Here is a 27,492-nt window from a genome sequence, read left to right as displayed (position 1 = left end):
GTCACACATCCACTGAGACTTGATTGGAGGGAACCACATTTCCCTTGAGTATCAATGGTGGGAGGACTTTGTCACAGCAGCAAAGCCTCTCATGGCCTGGCCACTACAGACCTTTACCCGAATCTGAGGGCACAAGGCCCAGTGTGCAAACCATGACAAAGCCCCACCGAGGTCACAGCTGGGACAAAGCCTGGGACCCGCGGCTGCCCACTCCCTGTCCCGGGTCCGCCCCTTGCAGTGCCCAGACGGGACCACACAGAGTTACTCAGTGGCTGTGAAGACTGTTCTAAAAGCCACATATTACCCAACGCGTGACTATTTTGCAAAGTCTTCCCTACTTCCCTGTCATGTCCTGGATGGAGCAGCTGCAAGTTTCATCCAATTCCAACAATAAGTATGGTCACAAATGATCAGCTTTTTGCAAATAATCCAACCATTTTGGGATTTCTACTGGCTCTAGGTACCTGGAAATATTACTGTAGCAGCAAAAGTTGCATTAAAGCTATTTTCTCAAATCCCAAATTATTCACCGTATTACTGAGACAGGAAAGTGAGCCATTAATAACGTGGTCGGCCTGTTGAAGGGCTGTGAAATATTCCCACTGCCTCTGGGTTACGCCTGCTCTGAGCAGCTCTGCCTGCTTCTCTCTCCTCTAGGTCTGCATGGCACAGACGACAGCACCCTTCACTCCCGCACAGCTCTGGAAGCTCAAGGACCTGACGCTGCCAGGCCTACTGCTGGGTGAGCGGGAGCCCAGGGTGAAAATGGGGGTGGCAGTGGGAGTGTCCTTGTACACGGGCTGCTGTGAGGTGGGAAAGACTTCTCCACTGGACAGACAGAACCTCCTCACGGCTACTGGGGACCTGGGACACGAGAATCCCAGAATTCGTTTTATGCTTAGTGACCACAAAACTAGAACAGTTCGAATAAACTTCAGGAAAATGACCTTTATGAAGGAACTGTAGAGGTACAAGGATGCAAATGTCCCTGGCAATGACCTTCATTGTCCCAGGATGAATGGGAACAGGATCCTGGAGCAGAGGGCGCCTGTGGCCGTGTGGTAGCCACACAGTACCCCAAGCACCTGGAGAGTCAGGGTGGGCAGGCTCTGGTGAGGACGCTGGGACACAGCTGTCCGTGCACATCAGGGTGCAGGACCCCTGTCCAAACTCAAACACAGACTGGACCGTGCCAGGGACAGGAAGCTCGGGGTCTCTGGTCATGAGGGGCTGCCCCACTAAATGGGGATGGCCATGTAGTTCAGGCCAGTGGCTCTGGTGTGCAGCGCTGACGTGTGACGGCCAGACCTCACTTCGGAAGGGAATTGGAAGTCAGTATCTGCATGTGTACCCTTCAGTTTCTAAAGATTGGCATTTCATTCAAAACTCAAAATAGGAAAATAACACCAAGAGGAAACACGTGGTTTTTGTTTTTTTGTTTGTTTTTTTGACAGGCAGAGTTAGACAGTTAGACAGTGGTTCACCCCCCAAGTGGGTGCTACAGCCGGCACGTTGTGCCGATCCAAAGCCAGGAGCCAGGTGCTTCCTCCTGGTCTCCCATGTGGGTGCAGGGCCCAAGCACTTGGGCCATCCTCCACTGCCCTCCCGGGCCACAGCAGAGAGCTGGACAGGAAGAGGAGCAACAGGACAGGATCCAGCACCCCGACTGGGACTAGAACCCAGGGTGCCGGTGCCGCAGGCGGAGGATTAGCCAAGTGAGCTGCGGCGCCAGCCCCACAGGGGGGTTTGACCCATCTTTAGGATGGTGTAAGGTTCTCCCCTACCCCTCTGTACCACCAAGGAGGAAGGGCTCCTGGAGCAAGGGCCCGCTGACCGTGGCAATGCTCTTGCCCTAAAGAGGAAAGAACTGGAAGATGTATGCTGTTCTGCAACGATGGATTCGTCTCGTAATTCAAAATGATGACACAACGTGCCTGCGAGCTAATCCAGCTTTGCCTTCTCTAAAGCCCAGATTTCCCGTGGAAACCCTTTGGGCTTTCTGGTGCAGCTTGTCTGGCCTCATCCATCGGACTAAGACGGGTTCCACTCTTCACCCCACAGGAGTGGGCAGGACTGACTTCACCGGGAAGCTGGAATCTTTTCCAGAAGTTGTCCTCCCAGCCTTCTGTGTGGTCGTCAGCCAGGGTGGGGTTGCATGGCCCATTCTCTGCAAGGGAGCATCGGGGAGGGAGGCAGGGCACCTGTCATAGGCCGAGAGGGGACAGGCCCAGGGGCTCGGCACAGTCTTCCCAGAAAACCAGAGTTCTGGCAAAGGAAGAAATGAGGGGTTGCATCGAGTGCGTAGAAAAACCAGTGGTGTCTCCCACAACTTGCAGTTGGTTCAATTGTTCAAAAACCACGTTTTGATGTTTTGAACATGAGGACTTGCCCTTAGGACCAGAGAGCCAGACTCCTTCACCTTCCTGAAGGAGAGTGGAGCCATTCAGAAGAAAAGGGCTTGGGTGCTTTGGGGAAGGTAGCAGAGGGGCTCCGGCACGGGTGTGGCGGGGAATGTGACCAGGACTGGCTGTCGGGCAGACAGAGAAGGACAGCCGGGGGGCGGGGGGGCAGGTTGATCAAAGAGAGCAAGTCAGACATCTCCACTGTAGTCAACCAGGAAGAGACAATTGGTTGCTTAGGGGACAGCCCCACTGTGTAACACATTAGGAAACAGGGGCAGTGGGAAGCGGTGGCTCAGCAGGTGAAGCCACCGTGTGGGATGCCCACCTCTCTCTGGAGCCCCACCTCTGCTTCCCATCCAGCTTCCCACTAACGTGCACCCAGCGAGGCGGCCAGCGATGGCTTAACTGCTTGGGTAGCTCCTAGCACGCAGACGACCGGACTGAGATCCTGGCCCCGGGCTGCAGCCTGGGCCAGCCCCTGCCAGTGCGGGCATTTCGGGGGGTAAACCAATGGATGGAAGAGTTCCCTGTCTCTGTCATTCTGCCTTTCAAACAAATAAGTTAAAAAAAAGAGACAGAAAATACAAAAGGTGGCAGAGGTGCCTCCTCCCAGGGAGCCCCTTGCTGTTAACACTGCGGAAGCCAGGCAGAGAAGGCAGGGTTCTGCATTTGCCTCTTCTCCCCAGGTCATCGCCGCGGTGGCTGTGCGCAGGCAGAGGGAGCTCTGGAGGTGAACCGCCGGCTTCCTGGCCTCCGGCTTGCAGGGCTCGTCCATCGGCATTGCAACAAGAAATGCAGGCACCCACGGGAAACCTCATTTCAGGGCACAATAAACGGTCAACGCCGTGTTTTCCTCTTTGGTCTTCAGACACAAGGTTTAATCCGAGAAAACTATCTGCTTAGATGTTTTAGTCTGATGAGTTCCGTTGTCGCTCCTGCTGAAGAACTTCATGGACGGCTGGAGGCCCCTGGACCGGCTGAGCCACGCGGGAGCCGATGGTGAGTAAGGGGTGGGGGAGCCGATGGTGAGTAAGGGGCAGGAAAGGAAGGAGTGGGGAGGGCAGGTGTGCAGAGGGCGGCTGGAGGGACCCCCGCCCACACCCCAGCAGGGCACAGGAGAAGGCGGGGCTTGCTGTCCCTGCCGGCCCCCAGCCACACGGGCTCCTTTCTTGACCAGCTGCCCCCTCTAGCCCAGGGTTCAGAGGTCATGTCGGGCGCCACCTGGGGAGCTTTCTTGCTTGGAGGCTCAGAGTGGGCGGTGTGGAGAGCACTGGGCTGAGGGTGAGCTTGGTTGACTGAAATTCCACGTGGTCAGGTGGTCAGGTGCCTGTGCCTGCAGACCTCGCTCTGCCCTCGCTCTCAGCCCTCCGCCCTGTGTCACTGTGCACTGCCTGGAGCATTGGCCTTCACCCTACTGGCTCTGCAGGGTCACGCGGTCCATGCCCCTGTCACCCTTCCCCCAGGAAGGCCAGGGCCTCATTAGCACCACAGGGTCCCTCTGCACTGCAGGGTCCCTCTGCCCCCAGGGTCGCCCTCTGGACTGCAGGGTCGCTCTGGCACCACAGGGTCCCTCTCTGCCCCCAGGCGCCCTCTGCCCCTAGGGTCCCTCTCTGCCCCCAGGATCGCCCTCTGCACCACAGGGTCCCTCTCTGCCCCCAGGGTCCCTCTGCCCCCAGGGTCCCTCTCTGCCCCCAGGGTCCCTCTGCACCCAGGGTCCCTCTCTGCCCCCAGGGTCCCTCTCTGCCCCCAGGCGCCCTCTGTACCCAGGGTCCCTCTCTGCCCCCAGGGTCCCTCTCTGCCCCCAGGTCCCTCTGCCCCCAGGGTCCCTCTGCCCCCAGGGTCCCTCTCTGCCCCCAGGTCCCTCTGCCCCCAGGGTCGTCCTCTGGCACTGTCCAGGGCAGTCTGGTGCGCTCTTATCTTGCCCGTGGCTACAGTGGTGAAGGACCTCGCACCAGAGGGCTCAGGAGGGCAGCACGACCCGGGCCGGACTCGGGACCCTCGGTCGCAGCCGGCTCCGCGCTGTAACTCTGAAAAAGCGCATTTTCGGCCGTCCCAGGCGCTGGGTTCCCTCCACACGGAGCCCTGGCCAGGCTCGGGCCGCCGCCCCGCGACGGCGTCCTCCCGGCCTGAGCGGAGTGACCGCAGCCCGGCCTGGCCCGCAGCCACAGCCGCCTCCCGCCACGGTTTTCCGGGGCTGTTTGGGAGCAGCCCTGGATCGCGCCCGCGTGGACGCGGCGGCGCGGACACCGGACGAGCGCCCGTGTGGACGCGGCGGCGCGGACACCGGACGCGGAGCGCACATCCCCCTGGTGCCGGCAGAGGGCGCTGTGGGCGGAGCGACAGGCGCGGCCCCTCCCAGTGCGTCGCGCCCCCTCCCGGCATCCTTTGCGGGTAAACAGTCATGGCCGACGAGGAAGACGCGCAGGACGCCGCGCGCGACATGGGCAACCACCTGCCGCTGCTGCCTGGTACCGCCGTGGCGGGGCGGGAGCCGCGGGCCGGGGCCTCGGGGGGCCGGGGAGGCGGGCGGGGGCCGCGCCCAGCCCCCGAGAGCGGCGCCGGATCGGCCGCGCCCCGGGCGCCCCTCCCCTCGGGGCCGGGGCCGGGCCGGCTCTGGTCCCGCTCCGGTCTCCGTCCTGCGGCGAGAGGCCCGCTTCTCGGCCCCGGGGTCGCGCGGCCGCCGAGCCGGGGCTGCAGCCGGCGTCTCCCCGCGGCCCTGCCCGCACGGCGCGCGGCCCGCGGGGAGCGAGACGGCCCGGGGGCGCGGGGCCGCCGTCCCCGAGGGTCCCGGCGCGGCCGGCTGCAGGGGAGCTGCCAGGGCGGGCGATGGCGGCGCAGGAGGGGTCGGGTCCGCGCCGTTGGGGAGCAGCAGGGCCCCTCCAGGAGAGGCCGCGGAGGCGCGGACGCCGCCCTGGCCGAGATGCGCGCGGCAGGTGCGCCAGGCGAGCCGGAGCGCCGGGCCTGGGCAGCCCCGGGGCGGCCGCGGCCTGCGGGCTGACTCAGCCTGGCGTCCCCGGGCCCGGCCAGACCAGCCCCCAGTGCTGTGTGCGGCCGAGCGGCGGGGCCGAGGAGCAGCGGATCCGCCCCGGCTCCCGGAGCAGCGGAGTGCACGTGGGCTTGGCGGGTTAGGAGGAAGGCGGCCCTGGGCGGGGTGAGGCCGCGGCTGAAGCAGGGGTCAGGTGTGCGTTCAGAGCGCGCCGCTCCGCAGGCTTCGTGTTGCAGAGTAGCAGCGCTGGGCCGGCCTCGGACTCACCCGGGAGCCGGGAGCCCAGTCCTCCCGTCCTCAGCGGCCGTTCCGTGTCCCGGTGAGCGTGGGTGCGGTGTCGCACCCTGGCTGCCCGTGAGCTCAGTAAGTGCGCTGCCGTCTCTGACAAACCCCGCGGCCAGGGTTCGCAGGGCCGCGCAGAGGGTCCGGGACGGTGTCCGAGCTGTGAGAGCTGTGTTGTCCGTCACGGACCTACCAGCAGGCACAGCGAAGGACGATGGTGCTCTGTGATGGCCTCTCACCCGTGCCTTTGTGCATGGACTGTGCGGTGGGGTGAGAGGCTGCGCGTCTCTGTGGCTGGTCCGGGCCAACCTTTCGTGGGATGATTGGGACCGAGACAGCCCTGTGCCCCGTGGGGTGTTCCGCAGCGTCTCCGCCCTGCGCGACCCCCGGTCGGGACAGCCACAGACCTCCCCAGGATTTCCCTCTCACTTCTTGAATTTTGCCTGAGGGACAAACCCCCACCCCCAAACCCAGCCTGAGAATCCCAGGTCTGGAATAGGAAGCTTAGCCACAGCTGTGGACAAGTAGGCTCCCACGGGGTGGAACTGCACCACAGAGAGTTCTAGAAGTTCACAGAAAACGAGTGTTATACAAAACCAGCAAGGATTTCAAAGTGAGGGGTTTTGCACTGAAGTAACCTTCAGCTTCAATTTCGTTTTCTGTTGACATTCTGAGGCACCTGCGGTACAGGGCAGCTGGTCTCCTCCCTGTCACGGTGACAGGGCGTTCTCCCACTGGACAAGCTTGCTTCTCAGAATGAGAAAACTGGAGAGCGCTCTCTGGAGCGTGGTCTTTAAACTGTTGTGTCGTGCCGGCTTTAAATTTAACATTAAAACCCTTAGGAGAATTACTACAGATATTTCGCTTGTAAATAATGTGGTGATGGGCGGAAATGGGCAGGCCTCCCTGCCGGGTTCGAAGGATCTCATTTCATTTTGAATTACTGAGTTACGCTCGCGTGCTGGATTTCTTCCTTGTATGAGAACGCGCAGTTTGGCTTGCTCACGCCTGCCGTTTTTCAAATGAGAGAACTAAGGTTTGATCAGGTGTAATGCGTTGTCATCTGAGGTTCGAAAATTGATTACTGGCAGAAGAGAAGAATGTGCTGTTCAGAGGAACTTTAAATAATTGATGCAGTTGTAGGCGTGACTCCACTCCCCTTGAGTGTCGGCTGGACCTAGTGGTCGTGTCTGAGAGTACAGCACGAGAGGAGGAGAAAGGTGACTGTACCGTGGAGAAAGCAGGCCGGGTCCTCCCTGGCCCCGCTGATGAAGGGTGGCACCAGCAGGGCCAGGGGCCAGGTTTCGGCTGCCCCTCATTCTGTCCTCCTCCTGCCCCAGACCACCCTGCCCTGTTGCTGAGAAGTGTGTCCACACATGTACTCACAGAGTGCTCTGTAGAATGCCTGGCCTGGCCCCTCAGCTGTCCCAGGGCCATCCCAGACGAGCAGAAAGCCAGCCCAGCCCAGGGGAGGCTGGAGAGCAGAACTGGGTGGAGTGGCTGTCTCGGGTGGGATCTTGGACAGAACAAGGGGATCAGAGGAGACCTAAGAGCTCGGAATAGTGGATTTAGCTAACGCACGTAGTGATGTGTCACTGTTGGTCCCTTGGGCGTGACTGTGTTCCCCTGTAAGACGCTAACTAGATAGTGGGGGGGCGCAGCATGGACCGCTGCTCTGTGTGCAGGTGGGCAGGGGTGGGTAGCGTTTAGAAGTCCTTTTCTCAGGAAGGAATTTCGTGTTTGAAGGACAACATAGCGTTGACATTTTTATGCATGTCGTTTTTTTCTTATCTACTTCAGCAGAGAGTGAGGATGAAGATGAAATGGAAGTTGAAGACCAGGATAGCAAAGAAGCCAAAAAGCCAAACATCATCAATTTTGACACCAGTCTGCCGACCTCCCACACAGTATGTAGCTCCGTGCCGGCGGGTCTCACTGAGCAGCTGTACATTTGACCGTCAGCCCCTGACAGCCGGAGCGAGCTCTCGGCCTCCCCGGGTGTTGCCCTGCGCTGGGAGTCGGGGCTGGGCCTCGACGCTCCCTGCTGAGCGGCTTCCCGCTGCGTCCTGCTGCCCGTGGTTCTAGGGGAGTTTGCACCGTCGTGCTGTCCGGAGTACTTGTGCTCCACACACTGGGCGGACGCCGTTACTGACCACTCTAGCATTCTGGGGTCATCTGTAGTATTTGGACTTGGAGAAATCTCTTGTCTTCACCAAAGTAGAACGTAGCGAATGAAACGTTGCTCTTGAGTTTGTGAGACGTGCAGAACTGCGGTCTCCTGAGTAAGAATCGGATGCTCGTGCAGCATGTTGACAGATGTGCACCTGCGCCCGTCTGTGTCTCCCTCCGACTATGCTCGGTGCGGGAGGGAGCGTCCCCCTGACACGGCGCCGCGCTGTCTCCCCAGTACCTGGGCGCCGACATGGAGGAGTTCCACGGCCGGACGCTGCATGACGACGACAGCTGCCCGGTGATCCCGGTGCTGCCGCAGGTGGTGATGATCCTGATCCCCGGGCAGACGCTGCCGCTGCAGCTCTCGCACCCTCCGGAAGTCAGCATGGTGCGCAACCTCATTCAGAAAGACCGCACCTTTGCCGTTCTCGCCTACAGGTAAGGCGCGGTGTGCGGGATGCGCCCTTTGGGCCGGGCGCCCGAGGCTGGTGGCTGCCCCTCTGGGAGAGGCTGTGTGCAGTTAAAGTCTCAGGGTGCAGCTCTTCCCCGCCCTGAGGCGTGCTAAGTTGTTTGCTTACAAACCACCTGTGGGTGGCAGCAGAGCCTCAGCGGGCACACGGGAGGCTCCCACCCCACACAGCCCAACACAGCCCTGCTGGTGAAGGCGCAGAAACGTAGCTCTAACAAAGCAGAGAACGTTTGGCCTGGGAAATGGTGTAAAACTCCCAGCACTTGGCCATCTGCAGTGAGTAGAAATCTAGTCTTTGCCTCAAGTGTTGGAGCTTTGCCGTGGGGCAGAATTGGTGAGGGGTGACCGCTGTATGTTGTTTTCCCCGGAGGGCTTGTTTTGCCAGCCTTGCATGTTTTCAAGTCAGATGCTCACACTCTGTTTTTACCATTTACCGTGGAAGTAATGTGCAGGAGAGGGAAGCCCAGTTTGGAACCACAGCCGAGATCTACGCCTACCGAGAAGAACAGGACTTTGGGATTGAGATAGTGAAAGTGAAAGCGGTCGGCAGACAGCGGTTCAAAGTCCTCGAGCTCAGGACCCAGTCAGACGGGTAAGGAGCGCCGCCTCTGGCCTGTCTGTCTCCTGGTGTGGCTGTTCTCTCCCTGGGCTTCCAACCTGGCCATGCTTCAGAATCGCCTGGAAGTCTCCAAACTAGAGAAGCTGAGGTGAACCCACGCTGCCAGCCCAGAGAGAGGTTTAACCCGGGGCGAGGCTGCAGCAGGCGACGGTGGCTTCTGGGTGATGCTCTGCTCCAGGTTTGAGAACGGCAGTGGGCTGGAGGGCTCTGTGCGGAGCGTCAAGGGCGGGAGGCCGGCAGCTCCTGAGCTGGCTGTGCGGTCTGCACGCTCAGTGCCCGGCTCAGAGTGCTGACGTGGTGAGTGCCCGTGAGCACTGGTCTCCGCACCAGTAAGCTTCGGCAGCTACGCTGTTCCAGCAGTTACTATTTTGGTGTTTTCACACGGTCAAGGAGAAAGGGTGAGGTGTGGGTCGCCCCTGAAGTCTCACTGCGGAGTCCTGGTGACTCGGTCTCTGGCCCATAGCCAGAGTTGAAAATGAGACCTACGCATTGCACAGGAAGTTTCTGAACACACAGGAGTGCAGGCTTGGGTTTCTGTTTTAGCCTGGGACGTAAAAGGGGTGTGAGCCACGTGAGGGCAGGAATGTTTGCAGGATTCTTAATACTCTGGGATGTGAGACAGCAGACGGGGCTGGCCGCTGGGCCTGCCGCAGCTCTCGGGTGCTGCCCCTGGTGTTGCCCCATCCTTCACTGTGCAAACCTTGGTGGCCCTGGACGCACTGTGCACCCTCCACGGCTCAGCTGTTCAGGAGCAGGGACAGAAGTCTGTGTTCTGCAGTTGGGCCACATTGTTTGCCTCTGTGGACTTTACCTACAGTTCTGTTTAGGTTGTGTGTGTGTGTCTTCACAGATATATGTATTTGTTTATTTATTTAAAGAGTTACAGAGGCAGAGAGATCTTGCATCCGCTGGTTCACTCCCCTAGGTGACCACAAACGCCAGGGCAGGGCCAGGCCAGAGCCAAGAGCTAGGAGCTTCATGTGGGTTTCCCACGTGGATGGCAGAGCCCAGACACTTGGGCCATCTTCTGTGGCTTTTCCCAGGCCCTTAGCAGGGAGCTGGATCAGACGTGGAGCAGCCAGGACAGGAACCAGCACCCACATGGGATGCCGATGGCTCAGGAGGTGGCTTCCCCCGCCAGGGCACAACGCTGGCCTTGCGGTTCCATTTTTGAAGTATTTCCTGTCTGCCTCCTTAGGTAACTGAATATTCGTCACGACTGCGTTCCAGAAACCACAGAGGACGGTTGACTTGGGAAGAGCGTATCTCAGCACTAGTTGCTGCCGTGGAGAGGGTTTTGGCCCGAGGCAGCGCTAGGCGGTCACCTCTGGACGCAGGTCGAGGCCGACAGCAAGGGCTTGGTCCGCGCAGGGCAAGGCCGCGCGTCTCCATTTGAAAGGCCTCAGTGTGGGCGTGTTTCCCTGGCTCCCGTGACCAGCGTCGTCACTAGAGATGGTGAAGTGAGAGAGACTGCTCTCCTCCCAGGCGCCTGAGAGCTGGCGTAATTTGCCTCATCTAGCTGGTGACGCCCAGCTACTGCTCTTGGCCCTGTGGGTGTGTCACGTGTCCACGCTGTCCCTGTCCTGCCGCTTTCTAATCTTCGCTAAGTTGGCCTCCTCTAAATACGTGGGCTTTTTGAAGAAAAAATTAATAGGAAAATATAGAAGGCTGGTGTGGAGTCCGACAGTGTCGACAGCGTCCTGTGGAGAGGAGGAGGGGTCGACGTTGGACTAGGAGATGAGGATTGTGGAGAAAGTGGAATGTGGACAGCACAGGAAGTCTGTGTGCCCTGCGCACCTCAGCTGTCTGGGAGCCTGCGGCCCTCGCTTCCTGGAGCTGCAGAGGCGTGTCGGAGGTGCTCCGCAGGTTGGAGGCGGCCGTAGGCTGCTGGACTTCGTTGTTCCGGTCTGGCTACAGCTCACACGTCTAGACATCTGGTCTTTCCTTAACGAGAGCTTCTGGAGGTAGACCTGAGATGACTGGAATGCAGAGTCCTGGCCAATTCCTGTAGCTCTTTTTTCCACTGTTAGAGTTTCTGTCCTGAGCGTGAAAGCAGATTTCTGTCTCGAGTTAGTGTTCATTGGAGCAGTTCGTATTGCACTGGGTTTTTTTTAACAGTTGTACAAATTATGTCATATAATCATGAAAGCAGCTGCCCTAAACAGTTTGGGAAAAAAAACAAAACGAGAATCTGTTAGAAAACCCAGCTGCTGGGAGCAGAGGCAGCTCTGCCGTGTGTATAGCCTGTCCTGGGTGCGAGGCGGCGCAGGCCGTGTGTAAGGACTTGTGCCACAGCGTGAGTGAGGTCATCCTCAGGGAGTCTCAGGAGGTAGATGGGTCAGGCCAGGTGGGCTTCTTGCAACTCCTGCAGGCTGCTGTGTGCTGCACCTTAAGAGTAGAGTCATCAGGTTGTTTGTTTTCCTGTATCAGGTGAAGAAAATTGAGATTTTGGTTGTTTTTAAATACAGTAATGCAAGAATGTTACACTACAGTCTAGACATAGTAACTTTTTAAAAAAGATTTGTTAGAGTTAGAGAGGGAGAGACAGGGGGAGAGGTCTTCCATCCACTGGTTCACCCCCTAAATGGTTGCTACAGCTGGAGCTAGGCCAGTCCAAAGCCAGGAGCCAGGAGCTGCTTCCAGGTGTCCCGCATGGGTGCAGGTGGGCCGTCTTCCACTGCTCTCTCAGGCCATTAGTGGGGAGTGGAATGGAACAGGAGCATCCAGGAGACACATGGGCACCCACGTGGGATGCTGGTGCTGCAGGCACAGGTTTAGCCCGTTCCTCCTCGGTGCTGGCCCAGGAAGGAGCTCATGGGATGGAATGAGTTAATGGTGTGAGTCTGATTTTGCCATTAAATTAAACCGAGGTATTTCAGACACACACAGCCGTTTTCATTTGATAAATAGGTGAAAATACTGGAACTTCATTTGGAAGTTCTTGTGACTGCAGCCCGTGGTGACTGATGAACAAAGCCGCCACCGTCAGGCTGACAGAGTCCTGACACTGTGTGCCCAGCTCCAGTGAATGCCTCCTCGGGGCAGCCTTTCTGTTGGCCTCAGTTCCTGGCGGGTGTCACTGTGTCTCACACAGTATTATGAGAGTGAAGATTTTATCATGAGACCTTGTATAATTTTTAAGCAAAAAAAGGTAATGCATGTTTTCTTCCTTTGTGTATTCAAGGTAAATTGTTGAGAATGAGAAAATGACACGTGAAAATGAACGCCACATAGAATGATCTAGTTTGTTTTACTCATTGTGTAAATGGGTTCTGATTTTCTCTGCCTTCTGTTTGATTCCTGGGCTGGTTGGTGTCGGAGAAAGGATGGGTGGGCAGTGGGCACAGAGGATGGAGACTGGGAGGGGCGGGATGTCTGGGATAACAGAAGCTAATTTCATTTGGATTTGTCACGGTACAGAGTTGCTGATGTTTTCTGAGCCTGTATGACATGTGTAGGCTCTGTATTTATCTGAAAAGTGAAGATCTCCCTGTCCATTCTGCAGAGATTGAAAATCTATACCTTAGGTTATCTTTGGTTTTGACTTTTTATCATTTATGATAGTTATTTCTGAAAATTTCTTGTATTATAACATCAGCATTGATGAATATGTTTAAAAAGTAAAACCTTGAAAATGTGAGTACTTAGAATTACCCTCATTGTTTAGAAACTTAGAGCTTGAGTCAGTTTATCTTAAAAGTGAACACCATGCTTGGTTCTCTTTATTTTAGAATCCAGCAAGCTAAAGTGCAGATTCTTCCCGAGTGTGTGTTGCCTTCAACCATGTCTGCAGTTCAGTTAGAGTCTCTCAATAAGTGCCAGATATTTCCTTCAAAGCCCGTCTCGTGGGAAGACCAGTGCTCGTATAAATGGTGGCAGAAATACCAGAAGGTGAGAAACTAACTTTTTATGCTTCCTCAAAAGTGAAGACAGCTTGCTTTTCCCTGTGTTAAGAAAGGAACAGAAGCCGCTCCGGAGTCCTGGCCCCGCACCTTCTGTGGCAAGGTCCCGCTTGTTTGACGGCAGCTGGGCAGCTCTCGGCCTCACAGCTTGTGCTCAGTGGACGGCACACAGCCTCCGGCACGCTGCCCGTCCTGCCTCGCGGTTTGCGTTAACAGCTCAGGCTGCCAAATTCACGGGGGCCCCTACTGAGCCCGTGTCACCCGAGGAGTGGCCATGCAGAAGCAGAGTGCATGCCCCTTCTCTAGACCCAGAGCCAAGTGTCCTCACGGCGTTTGACGGGCTCGGTTGGCATCGCACACGTGGGCTGGCGCGCAGGTGCTCTGTGGAGGTCTGGGCTGGCTGCGCTGTTTCCTTGTGGCGAAACCACAGCTGTGCAAGCCTCTGTCTGCTCATTTGTGAGCCGTGCGGTTTAAGTACAAAAATAGTTGCCATTTCTGATTGCAGCCTGAAGGAAAAGAGCACTGGTCTCTAAAGTCAGAAGAAATAGCTTTTGGAGGTTTATCTTTAAAAATGTGAAAAGATGGTTGCCATCACAGCTTAGAAATCTTGTATTAACCTCCCCTTTGTCAGGTGGAATACTGAGGGTGTTAAGTTCTGATGTCAGTATCGAATCCTAACTTTTTTTTAACTTTTATTTATTTTTTTTATTTTTTTAGTTGAAAGAGTTGGGGGTGGGGGCAGGAGGCACAGAGATCCATCTTCTGTCCTGTGGGTCGTTCCCCACATGGCTGCACTGCTCAGCGCTGAGTGAGGCTGGGCCAGCAGTCGGGAACTCCACCTGGGCCTCTCAGGTGGGCGGCAGGGGCCTAAGCACTTGGCACATCTTCTGCTTCCCTGCCGCACTGGCAGGGAGCTGGATCTGAAGTGGAGCAGCCGGGACTTGAACCAGCAAGGCAGTGACGTAACCTGCCGCACCACAGTGTCGGCCGCTAGGATCCTAATTTGATGTCAGCATAGAAACTTGGAGCAGGGTCTCTTCCTCTGGTCAGTGCACCTGCACTTTGATCCTTGGGTTTCCAGGGAAGACGTCCCGTGTGCTCGCTGGGAGGTGTCGGGCTGCTCCGTGTGTGCGTGCAGATGCCTTGGTCCTGGTGTGTGTCGGCAGGCAGCTGTCACATGTTCTGGTGTGTGTCGGCAGGCAGTTGTCACGTGTTCTGGTGTGTGTCGGCAGGCAGCAGTCACATGTCCTGGTGTGTGTCGGCAAGCAGCTGTCACGTGTCCTGGTGTGTGTCGGCAAGCAGCTGTCACGTGTCCTGGTGTGTGTCGGCAGGCAGCAGTCACGTGTCCTGGTGTGTGTCGGCAGGCAGCTGTCACGTGTCCTGGTGTGTGTCGGCAGGCAGCTGTCACGTGTTCTGGTGTGTGTCGGCAGGCAGCTGTCACGTGTTCTGGTGTGTGTCGGCAGGCAGCAGTCACGTGTTCTGGTGTGTGTCGGCAGGCAGCTGTCACGTGTTGTGTGTGTGTCGGCAGGCAGCAGTCACGTGTTCTGGTGTGTGTCAGCAGGCAGCTGTCACGTGTTGTGGTGTGTGTCGGCAGGCAGCAGTCACGTGTTCTGGTGTGTGTCGGCAGGCAGCTGTCACGTGTTGTGTGTGTCGGCAGGCAGCAGTCACGTGTTCTGGTGTGTGTCGGCAGGCAGCAGTCACGTGTTCTGGTGTGTGTCGGCAGGCAGCTGTCACGTGTTCTGGTGTGTCGGCAGGCAGCAGTCACGTGTTCTGGTGTGTGTCGGCAGGCAGCTGTCACGTGTTGTGGTGTGTGTCGGCAGGCAGCTGTCACGTGTTCTGGTGTGTGTCGGCAGGCAGCAGTCACGTGTCCTGGTGTGTGTCGGCGGCAGCTGTCACGTGTTGTGGTGTGTGTCGGCAGGCAGCTGTCACGTGTTCTGGTGTGTGTCGGCAGGCAGCTGTCACGTGTTCTGGTGTGTGTCGGCAGGCAGCAGTCACGTGTTCTGGTGTGTGTCGGCAGGCAGCAGTCACGTGTTGTGTGTGTCGGCAGGCAGCAGTCACGTGTTCTGGTGTGTGTCGGCAGGCAGCTGTCACGTGTTGTGGTGTGTGTCGGCAGGCAGCAATCACGTGTTCTGGTGTGTGTCGGCAGACAGCTGTCACGTGTTGTGGTGTGTGTCGGCAGGCAGCAGTCACGTGTTCTGGTGTGTGTCGGCAGGCAGCTGTCACGTGTTGTGGTGTGTGTCAGCAGGCAGCAGTCACGTGTTCTGGTGTGTGTCGGCAGGCAGCTGTCACGTGTTCTGTGTCGGCAGGCAGCAATCACGTGTTCTGGTGTGTGTCGGCAGGCAGCTGTCACGTGTTCTGGTGTGTGTCGGCAGGCAGCAGTCACGTGTTCTGGTGTGTGTCGGCAGGCAGCTGTCACGTGTTCTGGTGTGTCGGCAGGCAGCAGTCACGTGTTCTGGTGTGTGTCGGCAGGCAGCAGTCACGTGTTGTGTGTGTCGGCAGGCAGCTGTCACGTGTTGTGGTGTGTGTCGGCAGGCAGCTGTCACATGTTGTGGTGTGTGTCGGCAGGCAGCTGTCACGTGTTCTGGTGTGTGTCAGTAGGCAGCTGTCACGTGGCACAGTGTGTTTAATTTGTGTTTATGTGAAGATTCTAATAAACACGGAATCAGACGGGTGGAAACTCCCAGACAACACAAACTCAAGCAGGGGAGGGCTAGCAGAACTGACGCCGGCTGAGTGTCAGGGAGCCTCTGTACCGCAGTGCAGTGCTGCTTCTCCAGTCTGGGAACCAGTATTTTACACCCTTTACCTTTGTGTAACAGGAGATTGGGAAATTTGACTTGTCTACCATCTTTTTTTTGTTTAAAGATTGATATATTTCATTTGAAAAATAAGAGTTCTTCCATAGCTGCGATGGCTAGAGCCGGGCCAGGCCAAAGCCAGGAGATTCATCCAGGCCACCCACATGGGTGGCAAGGACCCAAGCACTTGGGCCATCTTGCACTGTTTTTCCCAGTCCATGAGCAGGGAGCAGGGTTGGAAATGGAACAGCTGGGACACTAACCAAAGCTCGTGTGGGACACCAGTGGTGTCTTTACCCATTACGCCACAATGCCAGTCCCTCCTATAATCACTGAATTGTTTGATACGTTTGTCACGGCTGCTGTGTCAGTAGGTCACTCCAAGGAGTGGTGTTGGGATTTGTGAAGGCACATGTGTTGGGCCCGGCTTACACGGCAGGACGGCTGCGTGAGGGTGTGCAGTTGTGTGTTCCAGTCCCTGGGTAGTTCTGGCTGGAGGCGATGACACTGTGACTGAGGTCGTAGCTCTCCCTCCCCGGGGTTTAAGAATTCTCCCCATTTAGAAATGTCACGGAGGTCTGCGCAGGTTCTGAGCACACGGTGACGGTGACCGTGGGTACCCTGGCTGTCCGTGTCCTTCCTGGCCGTCTGCATCTTCACCCAAGCGTCCGTTACGTGCAGAGGACTTGGACAGTCTGGTGTCTGTGTGCAGGACTGGTACCGCGCTCTGCCTCTGTGGCTGAAGCACTCAGCTGGTTCACCTTGCATCGAGAGTTTGCCCTCGCAGCCGCAGAGCTGAGGGACACGCACAGGAGAAGATGCTCGCTCCCTCCCAGTCCTGCCAGGCTTTGGGACAGAACCCTTAGGTGCTTTTGTGTGCAGAGCTGCTAAGGGCAAATGGGCTGCTAAGGGATGAGAAAGGCGTGAAGGTTTTGGAGGGGCAGATGACGTCATCCTACATAGTTTTCAGATTTAGTTTTTTTTGTCGGTGGTGTTTTTGTTTTTTGTTTTTTTGTTTTTTTTTAAATTTTTGACAGGCAGAGTGGACAGTGAGAGAGAGAGACAGAGAGAAAGGTCTTCCTTTGCCATTGGTTCACTCTCCAATGGCCGCTGCAGCCAGCGCGCTGCGGCCGGCGCACCGCACTGATCTGAAGGCAGGAGCCAGGTGCTTCTCCTGGTCTCCCCTGGGGTGCAGGGCCCAAGCACTTGGGCCATCCTCCACTGCACTCCCGGGCCACAGCAGAGAGCTGGACTGAAAGAGGAGCAACTGGGACAGAATCTGGTGCCCCGGTGCCGCAGGCGGAGGATTAGCTTAGTGAGCCACGGCACCGGCCCAGATTTAGTTTTAAAAGGGTTCTGCTGCCAAATTTTGTGTAGTTTCTTAGGTTCTGAAAACTGGGATCTAGTTGTTCTGTTGTGAACTCCCGATGACCACAGAGTGTTCTGATGGAGAGAGCACTTGGAGGCGTTCTGTGCACCCCGGGGGTGGCGGGTGGCCCGAGTCATCGGGGCTCCACATGTAGTGCGCTGTCTCCAGGTTTGCCTTCCTGCTGCCGTCCGCTGGACTCCCAAGCTCCGTGGGCTTGGGCTCTGTGACGGAGTTTGTTGGTAGCGAGATCTCAGGCTCATTTCAGCCTCTGCTGGAATTGACGGCGTGTGGGGGCAGTGCACACCTGTCCCCATGTCTGAGGAGCAGTGCGTGGACAGGCTGGCCACGTGATTCTGGCTCGCTCCAGCCAGCAGAGGTTCTCAGATCCCCTTAGGATGCAGGAGTGTGGTCTGCACAGACGTGCCCGGGTAACGCTGGCACTCTGCATGCTTCTGACTCTGCCGCTGAAGCCGCACTGCTGCCCAGGTGACAAAGGCGGTCACTGACGCTTCCAGAGGTGCTCTTGTGACGGACAGAGGAGACTCAGGGTTCCCACGTCTCCAGTGACCAGGGAGCTAGGCCGCTTTGATAGGGACTCCGGACATCCTCTTCTGCCTGCAGACCCTCCGCACCCTGTGACCGCAGTTGGAAAAACCCCGTCTGCGTTCTCACCCATCACCATGCTGTGTTCACTGGGTTTGCTATGGAGAGATGCAGAGGGAGGAGTGTACGTGAGAGACGGAGAGGGAAAGACAGGATCTTCCCTGTTCACTCCCACATCCAGCAGAGGCTGGGGCTGGGCAGGGCTGACCCAAAGCACGGAACTCATTCTTTTTTTATTTTTCAAAGATTTATTTATTAATTTCAAAGGCAGATTTAGAGAGAGAAGCAGAGAGAGAGAGAGAGGTCTTCCATCCACTGGTTCACTCCGTAGCTGGCCACAACGGCCAGAGCTGCACCGATCCGGAGCCAGGAGCTTCTTCTGGGTCTGTCACGCGGGTGCAGGGCCCAAGAACTTGGGCCATCTTCTACTGTTTTCCCAGCCTATAGCGGAGAGTTGGATAGGAAGCAGAGCAGCTGGGACTCGAACCGGCACCCATATGGGATGCTGGCACTGCAGGCAGTGGCTTTACTCGCTGTGCCACAGCGCCAGCCTGGGAACTCATTCTTGAGTGTCAGCCACTTGAGCCGTCACCGCCGCCTGCCAGTGCCTGCATCCGCAGCAAGCTGGAGCGAGGGGCCTGAGCTCGATGTCTGACCCAGTGCTCAGCCGTGAGACCCGGGCGTCTTCCCCACGTGGCCAAAAGCCTGCCCTGGTCAGTGGTGCTAGCCTGTCTGCAACAGGACTTCAGCGTGCCGGCGCACTCTGCCGGTGCGCACCTGGTGTTAGCCTGTCTGCAACAGGACTTCAGCGTGCCGGCGCACTCTGCCGGTGCGCACCTGGTGTTAGCCTGTCTGCAACAGGACTTCAGCGTGCCGGCGCACTCTGCCGGTGCGCACCTGGTGTTAGCCTGTCTGCAACAGGACTTCAGCGTGCCGGCGCACTCTGCCGGTGCGCACCTGGTGTTAGCCTGTCTGCAACAGGACTTCAGCGTGCCGGCGCACTCTGCCGGTGCGCACCTGGTGTTAGCCTGTCTGCAACAGGACTTCAGCGTGCCGGCGCACTCTGCCGGTGCGCACCTGGTGTTAGCCTGTCTGCAACAGGACTTCAGCGTGCCGGCGCACTCTGCCGGTGCGCACCTGGTGTTAGCCTGTCTGCAACAGGACTTCAGCGTGCCGGCGCACTCTGCCGGTGCGCACCTGGTGTTAGCCTGTCTGCAACAGGACTTCAGCGTGCCGGCGCACTCTGCCGGTGCGCACCTGGTGTTAGCCTGTCTGCAACAGGACTTCAGCGTGCCGGCGCACTCTCCCTGTGCGCACCTGGTGTTAGCCTGTCTGCAACAGGACTTCAGTGTGCCGGCGCACTCTGCCGATGCACACCACCTGCTTCCACAGTGCAGAGCCCTGCCCAGCACAGGCCCCTGCCTAGAGGGACTGGTGCTCGCTCTTTGGGCTCTGAGGTTACAAGCCTCGGTGCTCCTGCTGGTCTGGCCCTGCTGGGCAGGGAGAGGCTGAGCCCTCCTGGGAGCAGTGCCCTCCTACCTGCTCTGCAGGACTTCTGGAGTTTGCTCAGGGAGAGACAAAGACTGTCATTTCTATCCTCTTCCTTATGGCGAAGGATCCATTCTGTCTGGGACGTTTCGCTCTGCATGCGATTCTTGGGTTTCTGTGTCAGTTCCGAGTCACGGTGCTGCTGTCTCCATGGAGACTGTGCCCTGAGGATGGCTCATCTGACCACATGGCTCACACAGGTGACCCTGTGCCCAGGTGACCGTGGTGAAGGCAGTGGCGTGGGTCAAAGTTCTTCTTAGTCCCCGCAGCCAGTGGGCTGCCTGTGTCGTCCCTCGGTCGTCGCTTGCCTTTATCTTCATTTTGGGAGTTCTCTGCTCAGGAGGTGTGGTTTTTCTTGCTGTGTGAAGTGCTTGGCCCCTGCTGGCAGTGACTTCCCACACTGAGCAGGGCCCATGTTCTCTTCTGCCACGTGGATTTCGTGACTTCTCTGTGGGAAGTTCCGGTCCGTGTGGAGTCCATCCTGGTGCAAATCTATTTTTTCCAGGTGGCGCCCACTGCGTTATTACTGTTTTCTGAAACACCTGCCTCTCAAGTGCCGTAGTGATCATCTGCTGAACTCTTGCTGGTCTGTCACTGTTTGCCAAGCATCCTGTTGACGGCTGCCGGTCTGTCACGTTGTGAACAAGAGCAGCCAGTGGTGACCCTCATGGCCACCCTTTCTTACATTTCCATGACAAGCAGTGATGGACTTTTCCTCTCGAGGATAATCACGGTTTCGATGTCTGTGCTTACGGCTTTTTGTTTATTTTTTAAGATTTTTTGTATGTATTTGAAAGGCAGAGTTACAAGGCGAGAGAGAGAGAGAGAGAGAGGTCTTCCATCCACTGTTTTGTTCCCCAGATGGCTGCAAAGGCCAGGCTGGGCAGACCGAAGCCAGGAGCTTCTCCCTGGTCTCCTGTCTGTGTGGTGGCAGGGGCCCAAGCACTTGGGCCATCTGCTGCTGCTTCCCCAGGTGCGTTAGCAGGGAATCAGGTTGGAAGTGAGCAGCTGGGACTGCAACTGAAGCCCCTGTGGGATGCTGGCGTCACAGGCGGTGGCTTTACCCGCTACGCCACAGCGCCGCTCCCTGCTGTGGTCTGCAGGTGCTAGGCTCTGAGCGCCAGGGGCTCCTCGGGCAGGCTCTGTGAGCATCTGCCCTGAGCTGACGAGCCTCGGGGTGGGAAAGGGCCCGTGTTCCACTTCCACTCTTGGTAAAGGAAAGGAGGAAGCACGCTGTTGCTGGGCGAAGTGTCTGGGTGCACTGCTGCTGCCGCCTAGGTGGCTGCTGGGTTTAGTGACAAGGAGCACCTGCAGTCAGCGCGCAGAGGGACTCCTGAGAGTGAGCGAGCTCTGTGCTCGGCCTTTCCTGCCAGCCTGCCGGATCACTGCGTGTCACAGACCCACCTGAGGGCGCCGCGCATTTCCTGGATGTCCTCCATACTCAGGAGGCGGAGCTGAGGCCATGGTGACGGCACACACAGGTGGGGACTGTGCTGGCTGTCGTGCGGTCAGGATGGTTGCCGGGGCGTTTCTGCCCAGTGCTGTGTGGTCCTGTCCCAGGTGGAGCGTCCCCCCACCCCCAGTGCTGGACGCCCAAGGCATAAGTCATGGTGTTTATGGACTGGAGGGGTGTCGTTGGATTGCCAGAATGCAACCATGCTACCAGATGCCAGATGAGAGATGCCTGCTGTGCCAAAAGCCAGCTGGGACTTTTTTTTTTTTTTTTTTTTTTTTTTTTTTTTTTTGACAGTGGATAGTGAGAGAGACAGAAAGGTCTTCCTTTTTGCCACTGGTTCACCCTCCAATGGCCGCTGTGGCCGGCTCATCGCGCTGATCTGAAGGCAGGAACCAGGTGCTTCTCCTGGTCTCCCATGGGGTGCAGGGCCCGAGCACTTGGGCCATCCTCCACTGCCTTCCCGGGCCATAGCAGAGAGCTGGCCTGGAAGAGGGACAACTGGGATAGAATCCGGTGCCCCGACCGGGACTAGAACATAGTGTGCCGGCGCCGCAAGGCGGAGGATTAGCCTGTTAAGCTACGGTGCCAGCCGCCAGCCGGGACTTGAGACCGCTGTGGTGACTTAAATCTGTGTTTTTGGTGTGGTTGTCTTCACTTTGTACGATGAGCTAAGCCAAGCACACTGCACACGGTGAGGCTCTAGTGAGCTTGTTTAACTGACATCATCAGTGTTAGAGTATCGGGGTCATTCAGATGTGTTGTAGGGCAGAGACTGGGACCGAGACCCAGCAGTCGCTTGTTGGTGGGCAGAAGCTGGCCCAGGGCACTGCTCCTGCTGACCCAGCCTGCCCACCCTAGTCTCTTCATGGCTGGCGCTCACTGATTGTTGGATGAGTTGTTTGGACTTCTTTATAGTGACACAGATGTCAAATAAAATAATTCTGTATACTTTTCATACTACAAAAGTGACCATTCTAATAAAGTATTTTGTAATCTCTTAATTGGGATCAGCCAGACTGAAACTTTGTGTTAGATTTTTGTCATTCTGTGATTCTCAGATTACTGAGCTGCTTCCCAGGGAAACGTGAGCTCACAGGGTAGCAGTGTGGGTCCCTTGTTGCTTTCCTGACACCCGTGCTCCCCATCTTCAAGGTGGGAATGGTAGGCTGGAGGCTGTGACCCTGGGCAGGATGGCCCTTGTGCCTGTTCCCATGTCCTTAAAGCAGAGGTGATTGCACGTCCAACCAAGTGTTCTTGGAACTTGTTTGAAATCCTTGGGCTGGCACTGCAGCTCATTAGGCTAATCCTCCGCCTGTGGCGCCAGCACCCCAGGTTCTAGTCCCGGTTGGGGCGCCAGTTCTGTCCCGGTTTCTCCTCTTCCAGTCCAGCTCTCCGCTGTGGCCCAGGAGGGCAGTGGAGGTTGGCCCAAGTGCTTGGGCCCTGCACCCGCATGGGAGACCAGGAGAAGCACCTGGCTCCTGGCTTCGGATCGGCGCAGCGTGCCAGCCGTAGCAGCCATTTGGAGGATGAACCAATGGAAGGAAGACCTTTCTCTCTGTCTTTCTATCCCACTGTCTAACTTTGCCTGGCCAAAAAAAAAAAAAAGCAATCCTTGGCAGATGTGAGTGGCTGCCACGGCTATGACCAGGTCGATGTGCCCACGTTAATTCTGTAACTGAGCTGGACAGTAAGCCTTAGCATTAGATGTCTGTTGTCGGAGGTCTACAGGGCAGGGCTCATGTCAGCTGGAATCGCTCCTGAGCAGGTACTGGGAGGCCACTGTGTTTTCAGGATCAGTCTGTCCTCTCTGGTGTAGCAGTTTCTGAACCTCTGCTTTGAGAAGCAGCTCCAAGGTCAACACCTGGGCCTCCCCTTGCCCAGCGTCCGTGGGTAGGCCTGAGTCTGAACTTGTCATACGGTTGGCTGAGCTGGGGGAGCCCTGGTTGTGAGGTGGACGGCAGAGTGGACAGCGCCGCCCCCACCCTCCCTCTCTACCCAGTTCCTGGGGTCACTCGCAGGACTCGATCGTCCCTCGACCTGGCTGCAGCCCCCTTGCCGCTGTTCTGCTCTCGAGTCCCTTTTGATTGACCTTTCTCTTTCCCTCCCGGTGGTGTGCCCCTCACATGTCAGCCTTTGCACACCTGTGGGATTGGGTTTTTGAGACAACTGGACCACTGTGTATATTCTGGCCCAGTGTGGTGGTTCTGGGTTGCTGCTATAAAGGTCTCCTCACCCCCCCCTTGTATTCCTTGTTGCTTGATGTCCAGGCTCTTCCCTGCTTGCTGCTCTTAGTAGCACTGACACAGTGTAGCTGTTCAGGCCTACTTTTGTGTCCCTTACACTTGTCTCAGATATTTTGGTTGTTTTTGCACACCTGTATGACGCTTTATGTAGCAGAAGGAGACAGACTGGAGATGTTCTATCCACTGGGTCACTCCCCAGATGTTGGCGGTGGCCAGGGCTGGACCAGTCCAGCCTGATTCTTCCACATGCTAGCAGGGCCCCCGGTGTCTGTCGGTGTGCAACAGCAGGAAGCTGGGATGTGCGGGGGCTGAGAGGGCGCAGAGTGCCCAGGGCTCTGTGGCTGGGATGTGCGGGGGCTGAGAGGGCGCAGAGTGCCCAGGGGCAGTGTGGCTGGGATGTGCGGGGGCTGAGAGGGCGCAGAGTGCCCAGGGCAGTGTGGCTGGAATGTGCGGTGGCTGAGAGGGCGCAGAGTGCCCAGGGCACTGTAGCAGGGATGTGCGGGGGCTGAGAGGGCGCAGAGTGCCCAGGGCAGTGTGGCTGGGATGTGCGGTGGCTGAGAGGGCGCAGAGTGCCCAGGGCACTGTAGCAGGGATGTGCGGGGGCTGAGAGGGCGCAGAGTGCCCAGGGCTCTGTGGCTGGGATGTGCGGGGGCTGAGAGGGCGCAGAGTGCCCAGGGGCAGTGTGGCTGGGATGTGCGGGGGCTGAGAGGGCGCAGAGTGCCCAGGGCAGTGTGGCTGGGATGTGCGGTGGCTGAGAGGGCGCAGAGTGCCCAGGGCACTGTAGCAGGGATGTGCGGGGGCTGAGAGGGCGCAGAGTGCCCAGGGCTCTGTGGCTGGGATGTGCGGGGGCTGAGAGGGCGCAGAGTGCCCAGGGCACTGTGGCTGGGATGTGCGGTGGCTGAGAGGGCGCAGAGTGCCCAGGGCAGTGTGGCTGGGATGTGCGGTGGCTGAGAGGGCGCAGAGTCCCCAGGGCACTGTGGCTGGGATGTGCGGTGGCTGAGAGGGCGCAGAGTCCCCAGGGCACTGTAGCAGGGATGTGCGGTGGCTGAGAGGGCGCAGAGTGCCCAGGGCAGTGTGGCTGGGATGTGCGGGGGCTGAGAGGGCGCAGAGTGCCCAGGGCAGTGTGGCTGGGATGTGCGGTGGCTGAGAGGGCGCAGAGTGCCCAGGGCACTGTAGCAGGGATGTGCGGTGGCTGAGAGGGCGCAGAGTGCCCAGGGGCAGTGTGGCTGGGATGTGCGGTGGCTGAGAGGGCGCAGAGTGCCCAGGGCACTGTGGCTGGGATGTGCGGTGGCTGAGAGGGCGCAGAGTGCCCAGGGCACTGTGGCTGGGATGTGCGGGGGCTGAGAGGGCGCAGAGTGCCCAGGGCACTGTGGCTGGGATGTGCGGTGGCTGAGAGGGCGCAGAGTGCCCAGGGCACTGTGGCTGGGATGTGCGGGGGCTGAGAGGGCGCAGAGTGCCCAGGGCACTGTGGCTGGGATGTGCGGGGGCTGAGAGGGCGCAGAGTGCCCAGGGCAGTGTGGCTGGGATGTGCGGGGGCTGAGAGGGCGCAGAGTGCCCAGGGCACTGTGGCTGGGATGTGCGGGGGCTGAGAGGGCGCAGAGTGCCCAGGGCACTGTGGCTGGGATGTGCGGTGGCTGAGAGGGCGCAGAGTGCCCAGGGCAGTGTGCTGGGATGTGCGGTGGCTGAGAGGGCGCAGAGTGCCCAGGGCTCTGTGGCTGGGATGTGCGGGGGCTGAGAGGGCGCAGAGTGCCCAGGGCAGTGTGGCTGGGATGTGCGGGGGCTGAGAGGGCGCAGAGTCCCCAGGGCTGTGTACTGGGATGTGCGGGGGCTGAGAGGGCGCAGAGTGCCCAGGGCACTGTGGCTGGGATGTGCGGGGGCTGAGAGGGCGCAGAGTGCCCAGGGCACTGTGGCTGGGATGTGCGGTGGCTGAGAGGGCGCAGAGTCCCCAGGGCACTGTGGCTGGGATGTGCGGTGGCTGAGAGGGCGCAGAGTCCCCAGGGCACTGTGGCTGGGATGTGCGGTGGCTGAGAGGGCGCAGAGTGCCCAGGGCACTGTGGCTGGGATGTGTGGGGGCTGAGAGGGCGCAGAGTGCCCAGGGCAGTGTGGCTGGGATGTGCGGGGGCTGAGAGGGCGCAGAGTGCCCAGGGCAGTGTGGCTGGGATGTGCGGTGGCTGAGAGGGCGCAGAGTGCCCAGGGCAGTGTGGCTGGGATGTGCGGTGGCTGAGAGGACGCAGAGTGCCCAGGGCAGTGTGGCTGGGATGTGCGGTGGCTGAGAGGGCGCAGAGTGCCCAGGGCAGTGTGGCTGGGATGTGCGGTGGCTGAGAGGGCGCAGAGTGCCCAGGGCAGTGTGGCTGGGATGTGCGGGGGCTGAGAGGGCGCAGAGTGCCCAGGGCACTGTGGCTGGGATGTGCGGGGGCTGAGAGGGCGCAGAGTGCCCAGGGCAGTGTACTGGGATGTGCGGTGGCTGAGAGGGCGCAGAGTGCCCAGGGCACTGTAGCCACTGTGCCACACCTGCCCCTACATGTTTGTTCTCAAACTGAGCTTTGGGTTAAGATTTATTCATTTATTTCAAACTCAGAATTAGAGAGGAAACTTGCATTTACTGGTTCACTCCCCAGTGGTTACAACAGCCAGGGCTGGGCCAGGCAGAAGCCAGGAGCCAGAGCGCCATCCAGGTCTCCCCTGTAGGTGCAGGGGCCCGATTACATGGGGCATCTTCTACTTCTCCACACGCATTAGTAGGGAGCTGGAGCGGAAGCAGAGCAGCCAGGACTCAAATCAGCACCCATAAGGGTGCCAGCGCAGCACGCGGTGGCTGGGTTTCATTTTTTTAAATTTAATTTTAAGGTTTATTTTCCTGTTTGAAAGGCAGAGTTACAGAGAGCAGCATGGGGGCAGAGGGAGGTGTGCCATCTGCTGGTTCACTCACCAAATGGCCGCAGCAGGTGGAGCTGCGCTGATCCGAATCCAGGAGCTTCTCCCATGTGGGTGCCGGGGCCTTTGCACTGCTCTCCCAGGCATTGCAGAGAGCTGGGTCACGTCAGTGCCGCATCCCCTGGGAGCTTACAGTGGAGCTGAACAACCGCTCCTGCCCAGCGACCCCCCAGTCCTCATGTCTGTGATGTGGAGGCAGACAAACCTAGGCAGATGGGGTCGTCTCTAACGAAAGTGTAAAACGAAAAAGCTTACAGAATGATGTCAATACTTGTGTGCAGCTGTACGAGATGTTTAAGTATTGTCCGAGATTATAAAATTAGTGTTTGTTAAGAAAGCAGTGGGGGCCGGCACTGTGGCGCAGCGGGTTAATGCCCTGGCCTGAAGCACCGGCACCCCATATGGCACCGGATCGAGTCCCAGCTGCTCCTCTTGTGATCCAGCACTCTGCTATGGCCTGGGAAAGCAGCAGAAGATGGCCCAGGTCTTTAGGCCCCTGCACGCACGTGGGAGACCTGGAAGAAGCTCCTGGTTCCGGATCAGCGCAGCTCCAGCCATTGCAGCCATCTGGGGAGTGAACCAGCAGATGGAAGACCTTTCTCTCTCTCTACCTCTCACTGTATCTCTGTCTTTCAAATAAATAAATCTTAAAAAATAAAAAAAAAAAAAGCAGTGTTGACTACATTGAGGTTAGCACAGTGTGTTGCAGCGGTAGCCGAGGCTTCCACTGGGAGCCCTGCTGCTCGCTCACGCGCTCGCACACAGCACCCCCGTCCTGGAAGCTGCGCTCAGCAGCCATTGTTTACCTTGACTTTGCCATGTTTCTGCTGCTTCCCGTGTGCGGCTCTGCTTGGATACCTGGATGTTTGGGATTGGCCAGCACAGCGACACACACAGGTTTGTGTGTCGAGCACCAGGCTACACCATACAGCCTGGGTCTGGCATAGCCTGTGCGTGCAGGGAGCTGTACACACACACACGCTGTGCTCCTAGCTTGCTGAGGCCACAGCTCCCTTTGTGGTTGGGTGGAGCAGCTGAGCTGCTCCATAGGTGTCAGACTTGGTCATACTGACCTCAGGTTAGAGAACGTTCCCATAGGGCAGTTGCTTTCTCATGTTCTTGTTGCTATTGGACTTTTTTTTTCTCTTTTCAGAGAAAGTTCCATTGTGCAAATCTGACTTCGTGGCCTCGCTGGCTCTATTCCTTGTATGACGCTGTAAGTAGGTTTCCTTGAACTCGTTTCTGGGCGTGTCGTAAGCAGGCGTGGATCACCCAGAGCTATTTTCAGAACTAATGCCCTTGGTTACGTTGGAAGTAGAACAGGCAGCAGGCAGATGCTGCTGGGACTTGGGCCCACCTCGGGTTTCTCCACAGTTCCTTGTTTGTAACGTAGAGACGTGGCATTATGAGACTTCAGGGCGTTTTATGGATTTGAGATTTTGCTGGGTCAAGTGGGAATCGCATTGAGGAAATAAGAGGGTCCTCACAATGGTTTGGTTTTGATTTTCTCTAAACAAACAAGTATACTGTACTTGTGCTCCTCACTAGCCTCCTACCTGAGCTCGGGTGCCGTCCTGTGTTCTGTGGCACAGGGCAGAGGAGTCCCCGAGCACCCAGCTGCTAGGGAGAACGGCTCTGCTGTGTCCGCGGGGCTGCTTCCTGGGACACTGAACAGAGGGCTGCGAGCACTTGGGGCGTTGACCATGGGC

At 57.9% G+C, this 27,492-nt stretch overlaps 1 protein-coding gene across 2 annotated transcripts in view; it reads left to right on the top strand.

Moving 5' to 3' along the window:
- Window positions 1-4,790: 4,790 nt before the first annotated feature.
- Window positions 4,791-27,492, top strand: part of CRBN (cereblon) — a 25,172-nt gene continuing 2,470 nt past the window's right edge. Inside the window, exons 1-6 of one of the 2 annotated variants that reach the window (XM_062200344.1) lie at window positions 4,791-4,870; window positions 7,471-7,577; window positions 8,078-8,280; window positions 8,754-8,903; window positions 12,662-12,821; window positions 26,937-26,999. In XM_062200344.1, coding sequence (XP_062056328.1) covers window positions 4,804-4,870; window positions 7,471-7,577; window positions 8,078-8,280; window positions 8,754-8,903; window positions 12,662-12,821; window positions 26,937-26,999 — 750 coding nt within the window. In that variant the 5' untranslated portion in view covers window positions 4,791-4,803. The remainder of the gene's footprint in view (window positions 4,871-7,470; window positions 7,578-8,077; window positions 8,281-8,753; window positions 8,904-12,661; window positions 12,822-26,936; window positions 27,000-27,492) is intronic. The other variant, XM_062200345.1, reaches the window with a different exon arrangement.

Source organism: Lepus europaeus, chromosome 9, assembly GCF_033115175.1.
Source record: "Lepus europaeus isolate LE1 chromosome 9, mLepTim1.pri, whole genome shotgun sequence".
Lineage (NCBI taxonomy): Eukaryota > Metazoa > Chordata > Mammalia > Lagomorpha > Leporidae > Lepus > Lepus europaeus.
Note: the sequence above shows the minus strand (reverse complement) of the source record. Positions and strands in the feature narration are given on the sequence as shown.